The following is a 12792-nucleotide window of genomic DNA, read 5'->3' as shown; positions in this document are numbered from 1 at the left end:
AGTTGGCGAGTCGCGAATACATAGTGATAGATCACACATGCCGGATAAAGTCCCTAGCAAATGCTTACGTAGCGTTCTTGCAGAAATGGCGTGACGACACCCTCTTTCTCAGGGTCTTTATATTTCACGACAGGAAAAAGAACACTGAGAAACAATCCTCCGTAGGAAAAAAGATGGTGACTACTACATTTACCAAGAACTCTCAGGGTACGAAAACTTTTTTCGCTCATAAAAGCACTCACAAAAGTTTTAATATCTTCAAACTCGGTATATAGAATGTTGTTAGCACAGGGAAAAATTGCGAAAATATGACTTTCCTTGTACTTTATGGGACGTTTAGGTTTCGCAAGGTTTTGTGGTAAAAAATACAGCCACCATCCTTTTTTCCCACGGAGGATTGCCTCGTTCCCACGTGCCGTTGCGTTTCGCCAACGAAGAGCGGGAAACAAGGAACGTGCGCCGTGTGCTCAGGTTGGGTTTTTCAACTGCAAACAGTCCACAATTCCACGGGCACCGCGCTCCAACCAAAGAGGGACGCCTGGGGAAGAGGTAGGGAGACAATGTTTCGCTTGTGTGAATACTCACTCACATACTTAGTGGACAGTTAAAGCTTTCTTTAGTAACTTAATTGGGCTAAAAGGCATCTATAATTGATTAGAAAACTTCTGGTGTCACTGTGTGAGAGAGGCCTCTGATAAGGCCAGATGTTTTTTTTTTTTTGCCGTGTCTAAATAATGATAAAGTTATCTTGTCTTCTCTTAGAGCACGCTCTTCCCTTGGTGGTATTGATCGCAAGCAAACCCTGTTAAAATGCTCACATCTTTGTTAAGCCAACATTTGAAATGCCACCAGATTTCAGATCTTTAATTTTGATTTATTTACATATTTATACCATTACTACACAAATCAATTGTGACCAAAAATGGTAACTGGTTTTATACCAGCGTCACATTTTTGACGTACTCGGCAGATCTGTCAGCCATTCCTAATCCAGGATAAAGGCTATTCTAGATTCATGTTTTCGAACATTTCTCTCTTAATTTAACATTTCAGATTGAAATTAGTCAGCCAAGATGCAGCCTCTCGCGGTACTCACTCAGTTATAGAGATGTTGTGGAACTGAATTAAAAAACTGACTTCTATCCTGGTTCCATTTTATCGTGTTTTGATTGCTTGATTTCTTAAGAACACCAAGCCATTGGTAAGGGAAAATTAAGTGTCGAAGACAACGCGAAAATTAAACAGACACTGAGTAAACACACAAATCAATTGCCTCTGATATCAGATTTTTTGGGGAATTTTTTTTTTTTTTTTTGCACTGCCAAACAAACCATTTTCCACCGACAGTCGTTCATTAAATAATTTAAAGTAACACTGCAAAACAAAAAAACAAAAATTGTGTTTCGCCGATTTCAAGCTATTCGATACAACACGCGGTCCGTTTCAACAGATAAAGAAGTTACCCAATTAAATTGCCAGCCTTTTACACATCAATCAATAATACCATGTCATTTGCAACAAATACTGAAGACAACAACTGTCAATACATTCGGCTGGTGCTGTTCTCCGCTCATCATACAATGCACCAAACACTACGCGAACAGAACCCTTCTTCACACAGTGGCTCTTTTTCCGGGTCACGCAACCTCTTAGATTGCGTGACAATGGTCAGCACACGATAAAGAAATTAAAACAACTGAAAATAACACAATACTGGGGTGCATATATTTAGTGGCTCGTTTGGCTCGCTTGGCTCGGCAGTGGATGACAAAGGAGCAAACGAGTCAAACGAGCTGGCTCGTTTGGTGGGATGATCAAAAGTGGCCCTGAATTCTGTAGTTTAGCCAAAAAAAAAAAATATCTGCGTTTTTATCCACGCCATCAAGTTACTCATACCCTCCCATCGTTCTTTACGTGGAAATGTAATAGACTTCCCTGAAAACATCGGGAGTGTGTAGAATTTCAATTTTCGCTACATGGCGATTGAGTATACTTTGGGTCCAAAACCGCTTTATCTCTATGTCTATTCAGGTTGAGAAAATACTCCGATTTCTTAATCTTCTAAGTCGTGCACCGGAAAACTCGCATTTTAATTGTTTCTTGTTATCTTTAAAGCCAGCAGATCCGTGTTCGACCTACTCAGTGTCCCTTAAAATTCATCTTTGTCGTCAAAAACACGGCACAGGTTCTCTTAGAAAGAACCACTTGGTAATAATTCATAAATACTTCAATTCTTATGGAAAGATGCACTGCCAGTGGGGGAAACTGGAACTGACCAACCAGCGCCCGAGTGTTTCTTATCGATAATCTTTCGGTGGATTTTCGGAGAGATTGTCGTCATTGTTCATCGGAACCATAGATTCGGGTAATTGTCATGTTCATCCAAGCGCGTATATGAGCATCAGTATAATACATATAGAGATAACACTGGCTAATATGATCGAGTCCCGTCTTTTCCTGACGTTTATACGCTGCATTAAACTGTTCAATGCGGGGAAACGATCTAAAAAACACATCAAGGAAAACAACTTAAAAAAACAACATAATTAATTAAAAAGAAAAAAAAAACACTACATAATTAAAACAGCGCCTGGTGTTTTATCCTCTTGTATGCGTCGCCAAAACAACAGTCACGAAAAAGGTCACTCTTGCAGGGATGGCGGAGCGTATTTTGAATTGGGGCGGCATAGAAGCGCGCGCCAGAGGCGCTAACTCGTATGGGGTCTGGAGATATTTGTAAAATTATTATTTTATGTATTGTTTGCTTAAATTTGGGCGGGGGGGTTAGCCCCCACCCCAGCTTCCCCGGCTCCGCCGTCCCTGTCTTGACAGCTAAGCCATCTACCCTCTGTTCATGTGCTGAGAATTCTACGTTTTTCTTACATGATATGGAAATCACACAAAATTTCTTTACCAAACTGTGGCACCCGCGCCGAAGTCTTGCCTGGGGCACATCTATCCACTAAACCCTCCGATGGCAGCTGCAAGATTCCTAGAGGTTTTGGGCCACAATCCTTATCCTCAAAGTAGAGGGTATCCCTTCTCGAATAAGACGCTTTCTCTCTTCCTAACTGAGGTACCATTCTCTGCTTAAGCCAAGACGCCTATCTCTTAATCCGTGGTACACCTTTACATTCATTGTCGCCATAATTTTCTTACCACATCGAAAATAAACGATAAGATTGCGGGTCCACAATGAAGAATGGGTTTTTCAATTCCTGTCTAGTTTTGACGTTGCAAAAGAAATTCTTCAACGGAATTGTCAAAAGGATACTAGTGACAGCACTAAGCCTGTTGGTGACACCGTGAAGAACACCTCGTTGGCTTTGAAGATTTTCTTTTGTGGCCAGTGCAACTCTACAATTGACAAAAACAAAACAAAACAAAATCAGAATCAGATTGGACAGGTATGCAGAGGTTGAAACGCTCCATACAACTAAATCAGGGAACAAGGATGCGAGCTTTCAGCAAAGACCTAAAAATATGTGAATAACGAGACAACAGATAGATGTAGCGGGAACAAGCTCATGGTACCAGTAAGTCACCATACACGCAGTGTTGAAAGTTTACCCTCATCTCAGCCAAAACGAACCTCAAAGTAATAGCTTACTAAGTTAAGGTAACAGCAAAGATACCACAATAAACCGTAAAGAAAGAAGGATTGAGAAAGTTGGAGAAAAGTGACACGGATTACGCATCGATCTTGAAAATTTCGGCTTCCAAAGACTTTACATTTCAAGACCTACACCTCTCGCCGTTTTGGAACAAAGAAAAACAAAAGAAGGCGACGTTTTGAACGTAACACACCCGTTATCAGACCGCAGGTCATCTTTACTTGACAAACAGGCCAATACTTCAAGATTACGATCAGAACCTTACACTTTTCCAGAGAACCGACTTTTAGGACCCCTCCAGACTACGCCGACGAAATTTGAAAAAGGCGTTTTCACTCTGAAAACACATCAAATGTTTTCCGTCTGCAGTTCGCCGGAGAAATTTGAAAACGCAACAATCATCGATCATTTTGGATTAGTGACTGGGGAAAACTCGGTTAGGGAAATTACGTAATTATCGTGACGTCATCGTTTTTGAAAAGCTCCGTTTTTAAAAGGTTTCCCGTCCACGCAAAACGAATAGCCCACATTTTCATACTCCTGTTTGAAGAGCGTTTTCGGGAAGCTCCGCCTTCGTAACGGATTAGCGTGGACGTTAGACCTAACCGTAGAAATAAAGCTACGTTTTCAAATTTCTCCGGCGTAATGTGAACGACTTACAACAGGAACGAGTCGTTCATATGAGGAAAATATATTTTTTGATGGTCGCGTCCGCCCTTGTCTTTGTTCAGTAAGTAATTCATGAACCACAAGTAACACCGTTCAATTAAACTCATTTCGTGTCAGTTTTAATTGTCATTCTTTGACGTAAAGCGTCCGATGACCTGCGTGTACCAGAACAGTTTATTCTGGGAAAAAAATGGTGATTTTCGCTTGAGATGTTTCGCACCTTAGGTGACAAAAAAAGTACACAATAGTACTAATGGCAGCAAACGTTATCTCGAAACTGTCAAAACAGGTGTTCTGTAAACAGTTCTATGTTTTCGTTCTGTTCATTGTTCGGAAGGTTACAGATCGGCGATGGCGTCACGATAGTCAAGTGATTTTCCTTACCAAGTTTTCTTCAAACACAAATCCAAAATGACCAGTAAATCTTGCGTTTTCAAATTCCCCCGCCGTAGTGAGGACGGAAAACATTTGATGCGTTTTCAGAATGAAACCTCCGTTTTTAAATTCCTTCGGCGTATTGTGGACGGTGTCTAACAGTGAGACAATTCAGCACCAACTGTGTTGTAAACAAGCCGATGGGCGTGTTTCATCAACGGCAAAAAAACGTATTTTCTTGCATGAAGAACATGAGGATTTACAGGTTATAGCTCAGGCAGAACCAAACGTTTACAAGTCTAAATTATAGCTTTGTAACGTTTTTCATAATCGAGTTATCACAATGGTGGTCGATGGCCGCCTCTTTGTTCAGTAAGTAATTCATGAGCCACAAGTAACACCGTTCAATTAAACTCCTTTCGTGTCAGTTTTAATTGTCATTCTTTGACGTAAATCGTTCGAAGACCTGTATGTACCAGAACGGTTTATTTGAGAAAAAAAATGGTGATTTTCGCTTGAGTTGTTTCGCACCTTGAGTGACAAAAAAAGTACACAACAGTACTAATCACAACATAAGTTGCCTCGAAAAACAGGTGTTCTGTAAACAGTTCAGTTCATTGTACAGAAGGGTACAAAATTATAAAACAAAAGAAAAAAAAGTGAAATAAAAAATGGAGAAACGTAACAACCCACACAGACACGTACAGAGGGGCTGCGGGTACTTCACGAATTTGAATCAACGAATTTTTTTTTTCATCGAAGATATCGACAGATTTCTACTACACCCGTTGACAAACTCTCTTCTGAATCTGAATATTGTTCAACCACGGCCGGGATAACATTTCAATATCACACCACAAGGTTTGATCAATCGCGTTCTGATCGCTGAAATTCACCGGGCACTTGTCGATCCTTTTGGACATATTCTCCACCGTGTTTCGGCAAGAAGAAGGCACGATTTGGACGCGGACGCAAAACTTGTTTCCATCCTTCACGGTCCGCCGGGCGTCTATTGAGCCGGGTAAAAAGACGTACTTGAACAACGCGCCTTTCTCGTCGTTGAATTGGTCCAACACAAGGTCTAATCCCTGAAGAAGGTCCGTGAAATGATTGTTTATCTCGTCCAGGTTAATTATCTGCCCGCCTTCCTCGCAAAAAGAAACAGTAGGAGTGAATCTCAAGACTAAGGCTAACAATACCCAGAAGGCCGTGTGTTCCATTTTACTAGTCTTCCAGAAGTAAAGAGTTTGTGACCTTTTCAGACCTGTCACGTAGCTTTCAGCGTAAGGTTCTACAGACGACAACAGAACAGAAGAGGTACCAGACAGAAATTCGTGCCCATACCGAGGCCGTGTTTAAGGCAGCGTCCACACTTGGCCGGAGAAATATTGGCTCTTCAAACTGAAGGAATTTGAAAACGCTGGCTTTGCGTTTTCGTCTGGACGGGAAACATTTTGAAAACGGAGCTTTTCGAAAACGACGGGGTCGTCATAATCATGTGATTTCCCTGACCAGCAACAACCTGGTTCCCAGGGTCTCTCATCTTACCGCCCCCTGGAGCGAACGAGGAGAGACCCGGGTCTCTCGTCGCTCGCTCCAGAGGGCGGTAAGATGAGAGACCCTGGGAACGAGGTTGGACCAGTAAATGTTGCGTTTTTAAATTTCTCCGGCGTAGAGTGGACGGAAAACATTTGATGCATTTTCAGAGTGAAACCTCCGTTTTCAAATTCCTCCGGCGTAGTGTGGACGGAGCTTGGCAGTGATACAATTCAACACCAGCTGTATTGTAAACAAGTCAATGGCTGGTTTTCGCCAATGCCAAAACGCGAGGATTTACAGGTTATAGCTCAGGCAGAACCAAACGTTTACAAGTCTAAATTATAGTTTTGAAACGTTTTTCATAGTCAAGTTATCACAAGTTATTAAGTAGTCAGTGTTAAGTGCTGATTATTCTCTGATTGCTCTCACTTTAGAGGTTGCAAATGGGGATATTTGGTTTTTTGACAGAAAGAGACTGGAGCCGAAAGAGTTGCTATGGCAACAGCATTAAGGGTGTCATTTTGTTTCTTTTGTGATGTACATTTGTTGTGCCAATTTTCAAGAAATCTGCTTTAATATTTCTAGAGACACTATTTATTCAGTTCTTTACCATATTTTAGTTGCAAACAATTTGACGTCATCACTTCCAAAAAGAAAAACGCCATTCTTCTGTATTTTAAAAGGCCTTTCAAATAAGCCGAAGTTATTTTTCATGTCATATACACTTTAAGAAAAAGTCAACTTACCCAATCACTTCATCTGCCATTCGATCAGAACTAAGTAAAAGAAAGAAGTTTTGTTGGTATACCATGAAAACTTTGGTTAAACGCGCCTCCCTCTCCACTGCCTTTGTTATCCCTACATTGTTAAGTTCTACCGATCATACAATTAGATGTGGCTATTAGAAAGACTACAGGCTCGTTTAAATGACAAAAAATATTGGCATGGCTCAAATGAAAATGGACTGCCTCTCCAGCAGGTCTGAGCACAAGTGAAATTTTGCCTTGAGAATAAATTGTTTACACAACATTTATCCACACCAAACCTTTTTCTAGTAAACGTACCATTTTCTTCAGGCCAAAATCAATTTTTTTTCATCTTATTTTGAACCTTGGCTATTTATAACCACCCCTCCCACAAACGACAAAGATATCTCTGGTGATAAGCCCACTCAAAAACAGTCCTGACCACAGCCATAACTTTAAACTCAAAACTGCAGTCAAATCTCTCATTGAATGCCATCCTAGAGGCTGAATGAAGTGGATATTGTAAAGACAAGGAAATTTTTTTGAGGGTTCACTGTACTTTCTGATAAAAGCTTCTGCTAAGAGTGGGGTGAATTTGTGTTTTGTAGTTCTTCTGGAGGTGTGTTCCCATATTTCTGGTTATTTTTACACTGACTTGTTGATTGAGACACAGGAAACAGAAGTTTGCTCATAGATGGGGTGCAAAGAAAATCGTGCCTGTAGCCGGGCTAGTGGATTCTGTCCACTGCATGCCCAAGGGGCAAGTAAAGCTTTTCAATTTGGGAACAATTTTTTTTAGAAAATCAGATTACAGAAATACAGGACAAGATGAAATAATTGTATTATCACTCACTCACTCATCCTCGTCGGGCCCATGAGGACTCGTGAGGCCAGAACTGTATTATATAACTATAATTGTATTACAGTTTATCTTTAAATTAATTATTTCATGCTCTGGTAAGAACTTTCTTGGCGGGGCCAATGACAATATAAACTTTCAGGGCTGGCATATCATAGCAGCAGCTTGCCCAATCGACAAGTTTAAAATTTGGTTTCCTTTGCACCCTGATAGTGTAACTACTCAAGCAATGCTATGAGCTGTAACCTGACAACAAGAGGGTGTACCTTAGAAAGATAGAAGGTATTGCCTTATAAGCATGAGACAATTTAGTTGCCACCCTCTAAACTACAGTTTCATTCTTCCTATTCCTAAACACCTCATGACACAAAGCAAAATCAGCAGACTTACTTTCTTATATGCTCATTTTCTTTAAGGTACAGGTCTGTTCTCCTATTCATTCCAGTCTTGTATGCACTAAAGAAAGAAATATGAAAACATACATGAACAGCTTTTTACCTGTGAATACCAAAAGAAGACAATTTTTCCTTGACAAATCAGCTAGCAAATGGGTGTAGTGATATAGTGGTTGAGACTTTAACATGTTCAATGAGCTCGGGTTTGACTCTGGCTTGGTTCCCTGTATTGCGTCTAGGGCAAGACACTTATCTCTCAAAGAGCCAGAGCATAATATAAACACATGAAATTGTTGGAGCAACTTTGGAAAACTCTGGCTGGACAAACTCTTACTTGATATCTCTATGAACTGATCCAAGCAAATCCTCTCTGTCTCTGAAGGCTTGAATATTAGCCTAAAAATAAAACTTTTCATTAGACATTAGACTTAATTCAAGACAAAAAATACTTCCCAATGCTATGCACTTCAGCGACCCAAATTGTGTCTACAAATGAGAGACAGACTTTCGAAGGGGCGCATGTCATCTGCACAGAATATACTATGGATACCAGATGTCACGGACTATTGGCTTCAGACACAGATTCAAAAAAGTGAGAGAAGAGTTCGAACTATGTACCAAATCCATTGCATGGACAAGATTTGCTGCAAACTTGATACTTTTGAGGAATTTTCAACAGCTGAGCTGCAAACTGTGGCCAAAAGATGTTTGTCATCACTTGATCACTCTGTTTTTGAATCGGCAGCTAAAACCAACCATTCATGCGATGGCCTGAAAAAAACCCATGTCGACAGACATCTGGGAATAATAGTAGTTATGTAGTGATATGACTGAGTGGAGATTCTGCAGGACACTGGTAGGTCATTGCCAAGGAGTTGTGAAAGAAAAGGTTCTACAAAGTTTCCTTCTTATAAGGGGTGATTCCAGAAAATATCCATACCTATACCACAGGCAGCTTTTTGAAGTTGCGAGGGCAAGGGGGGTTGTTTAAACTCGAAATCCATAGGCATGCAGTGTTCAATCTATGCTGCGGTTTTGCCTCACTGATGTGGAATATTCTATTCTGACGCAAAATGAAATGATCTTGGAGTCATACTGACACAAAAACCTCAAGTTATCTCGTGTATAAGTACTTCCAAAGCAGCAGGCAATAATAAAAGTAAATTAACACAAATATGTGTGCTTACTAGCCTGAAATGAGCGCAAAAAATGACTGGCATTTCAGGTTTGCATACGAGTACTTTTTGTGTCAGGCATTCCAAGTAATTCTGAGAGAGACTGGAGCCTACATTTTAACATTCCGCATACATTGCTTTTACCAATCGATTAATACTTTTTTTGTTGTCTCTGCTGAAGGGGAAATCTTGAGCAATCTGACTTTGCATCTGCCTTGCAGTATTGGAGAAAGAAGAAGGATAGGAGGATCTTTACAGGCTAACTCAGGAAAAACCTTTCCATTTAAAGCAAACATGATTTGCAGTTACAATAGCAGAGCTTGACATTGCAACCACTGCGACCAGATTTTTTTCACTGGCGACTAACTTTCCACACTTGGTTGCCAGGCTGGCCCCTAAGATATCTTAATTCATTTTTTATTTATTTTCATACTCATCAAATGAGTGGAATGAAGGTTGAATACCAAACTATACTTCTCGTTTTCACGCATGTAGCCGCTTTGAAACAGTGTTGTTCTTGTGAAACATGCAGTGACTTGAAGATGTGAAGCGAAATCAACATCTCTCAATAACACCAGGGGTATCTAATTGATGACATCAATGACATCAATGAGAAATCGATAGGTAATCCATGGGTCATCAGTTGATTAGTCACTGATTATTGCTGATGATCAATGAGTAATCGATGAGTAATCAATGGGCCACAAAATTTTCAGTCATCAATTAGTCATTGACTGCATCGATTAGTCATGAAGTGAAATTTTGCAAATCTGTATTTGCGGTTACTGATCTACATGTCGATATGTTGGTACGTTGTTTGGCCTTTAGCATTGGCGTAATTACGTAAACAGGAACGCCTGTTATAAAAGACAAACATGTAAAACACAGATAAAAGAATTAACAAATTATCCGTATAAAAAAGCAAGAAATTTGTAATCATAGCGTGGAATGAGAGTTGATGAGTAGTCGATGAATAATCAATAGGTCATCAATGAGTAATCAATAATATCAATGGCTAATCAATGTCTTCAGTGAGTAATCAATGACATCGATGAGTAATCGATACATCACAAAATTACTGGGCTTCAATTACTCAATGATTACTCATAGATCATCGCCAATAATCAATGAATAATCAGTTGATTACCCATCAATTACTCACTGATTATTCATTGATGTCATTGATCATCGATTAGATACCCCTGGTTAACAACATTCTTTATCGGCATCTAAGATTTTAGCGAAAACTATAGTTTGTTTTGTTTGAAAGCTACGCATATGTAATAGATTTTGGAGAGAAGAAAAAGAATGTATACAACTTTTACATAAGTGTGTTTGTCCGTATCGAATGTCATGTTTTCTCGCCTGGTTACTTGACAAAGCAGTAGGATTACAGCTTCATTATTTACCATAGCATTGAATACAGATTTGCATTTTTTAAATTAAAGTTTCAGCTTACTGCAATAAATGACTACAGCAGAAAGCAAGATACAAGACAAGCATCAACATGCATGTGTTCATGTTCATTTACAGAAGACAAGCGTTAAAATCTGGCTTGTACATTGGGCTGTCAGAAAATCGTTTGCTACAAATGCAGACCCACCATGTTTGTTTACTATGTATAAGCGATACATGTTCATAAAGAAACTGCTTAAATGGCATCTGAAAAAGTGAATATTGTTTGTAATATCGAACGTAAATTAGACAGGATTTGCCCAAGCATGTTCTCATTTCCATAGTAATTAACACACCAAACAATTGAAATTTTTATTTCTCCACTAGCTTGGTTGAAAACTAGTTGCAAAATTGCAACTGAAAAGGAGCAAGTTTTAGTCACCGCACATTTAGTCACAACTGCATGCAATAGTATTGGTCATAACTTCAAGCCCTCAGTGTTTCTGCCAGAGCGCGCCATTCTGGGAATCCCGCTTTGTAATCAGAGATGGCCCCCAGAAAAACAAAAACAGGGCCAATTTGGCCTTTTCCTTTCATGAGACTGCAGGCTTAACACAGGCATAACACAGGCATAACACAGGCATAGTATCTTAAAAGCCATCCCAGGGCTCGAAATTGCAACCAATGTAACTGCCAATGAAACTAACATCCCAAAATTTTCTTTGCACACATCATTCAGTCCTAGTTTCTGATCTCTAAATGAGACAATCTAATTTCAGGATTTCAATAGGTTTCACATTTACATTAAGTTCTATATAATTCTTATGGAAATTTTACCTTTGTCTTTGAAAACTCATGCGAATAGCCCTGTAGAATATCTCTGTGTCTCTGGAGCGTATGAAGCTGGGTAGCATTAGGTTGACCCAAATTGAAACCAGCAGTGTACTCGGCCATCGAGTCATTGACCTCTGTCAACTGAGGCAAAAATAAAACAAACAATTCATAAAATCAAAATACAAAACTCAAAAACAGCCATAATGTATCACTTATATGACACTTTTTCATCAAAGTAACCTGCTGGCAATTTGCTAAATTAAACAAGCTGCATCATCCCGACCCTACACCCCCTTTTTAAGTCCTCCCTCTCCTCTGAGCACCTTCTCAAACATGCCTAAAATCAATGCTTTGGAGCTCAACGGAGGATCTAGATTCAAAATAGGGATATAAAAAAAGAACTTATTGAATCAGCTGGATAGTATATTTGGCTTTGGCTGTAACAGAAAGCAATGGAAGAGTCTTTATTTTGTGACGAGAGCAATGTTCAGATCACAGCGATCTCCGAGGAATAAACTGCTGATAAACAATTTATTCTGGCAACGTCATCTCAGTTGAATAATTATTATTCATTTAAAATGATAACATTCAATAATGGAATAAATAATACAAAAAATAGTAAATAGCCAAATAAATTATAAATTAATGACACAAAGTTCCTTGCAGAACTAACCTTGGATAACAGTTGTTCAATTTCTAGTCCCATAGTTTCGAAAAGTCGTTCACTCGAAGAACTGTTTAAAAGTGGTGACGTATCAGAACTGCAAACAAAAGACACTGATAACTAATCATATTCGCAGATGGTAAAATCCATGTCTCTTCATTTCAAAGAAGCTATACCTCTCCTTGAAGCCATCACGATGACTGTAATTTGTTCCTAACTTGCTAAACGACACAAGTTTCAGGTCGATCTCGTTTTCAAGTTGTCTTGCTTTCTTCCTCAATTCTGTAGAGAAAAGCACCAAAAAATAACTCCAAAATGAAGAATTCATCGATAGCATTATCACAGAATAGATACGTTTAAAAGATGAAGGAAAATATGGGAGAATTAATGGGAAAAACACGAACCTTCCCACTGAGTTGGAGTGATTGAGGAAGCCATGTTTTCTGCATCATCGATCATAGCGGCAACTCGCATTGCATCCTGGTACGTGATACGTATTCACTTTTGAAGTTAGCCGCTGTGTGAAT

At 39.5% G+C, this 12792-nt stretch overlaps 1 protein-coding gene across 1 annotated transcript; it reads right to left on the bottom strand.

Annotated features, from left to right (window-relative positions):
* Positions 1-848: 848 nt before the first annotated feature.
* Positions 849-12754, bottom strand: LOC110047616 (Golgi SNAP receptor complex member 1-like). Its single transcript, XM_020753365.2, has 9 exons — positions 12670-12754; positions 12442-12547; positions 12275-12362; positions 11605-11742; positions 8532-8593; positions 8193-8258; positions 6944-6973; positions 3275-3357; positions 849-2503 (listed from the first exon to the last, which is right to left on the bottom strand). The coding sequence occupies exons 1-9, from the start codon at positions 12737-12739 to the stop codon at positions 2379-2381; spliced, it is 768 nt and encodes a 255-aa protein (XP_020609024.1). The 5' UTR covers positions 12740-12754; the 3' UTR covers positions 849-2378.
* Between the last annotated feature and the right edge of the window lie 38 nt (positions 12755-12792).

This window comes from Orbicella faveolata, unplaced genomic scaffold (assembly GCF_042242905.1).
Source record: "Orbicella faveolata isolate gen_17 unplaced genomic scaffold, um_ofav_v1 contig_47, whole genome shotgun sequence".
Taxonomy (NCBI): Eukaryota; Metazoa; Cnidaria; class Anthozoa; order Scleractinia; family Merulinidae; genus Orbicella; species Orbicella faveolata.
The sequence above is the reverse complement of the archived record's forward strand: the minus strand, read 5'-3'. Positions and strand labels throughout refer to the sequence as shown.

Excerpts from the sequence above, each read along its gene's own strand:
- LOC110047616 (XM_020753365.2), bottom strand. The coding sequence starts at position 12,739 with ATGCGAGTTGCCGCTATGATCGATGATGCAGAAAACATGGCTTCCTCA. Across the intron at positions 11,743-12,274 it reads TTGAACAACTGTTATCCAAG|TTGACAGAGGTCAATGACTC; the intron begins GTTAGTTCTGCA and ends TTTTTGCCTCAG. Across the intron at positions 3,358-6,943 it reads ATGGCAGATGAAGTGATTGG|AGTTGCACTGGCCACAAAAG; the intron begins GTAAGTTGACTT and ends TGTCAATTGTAG.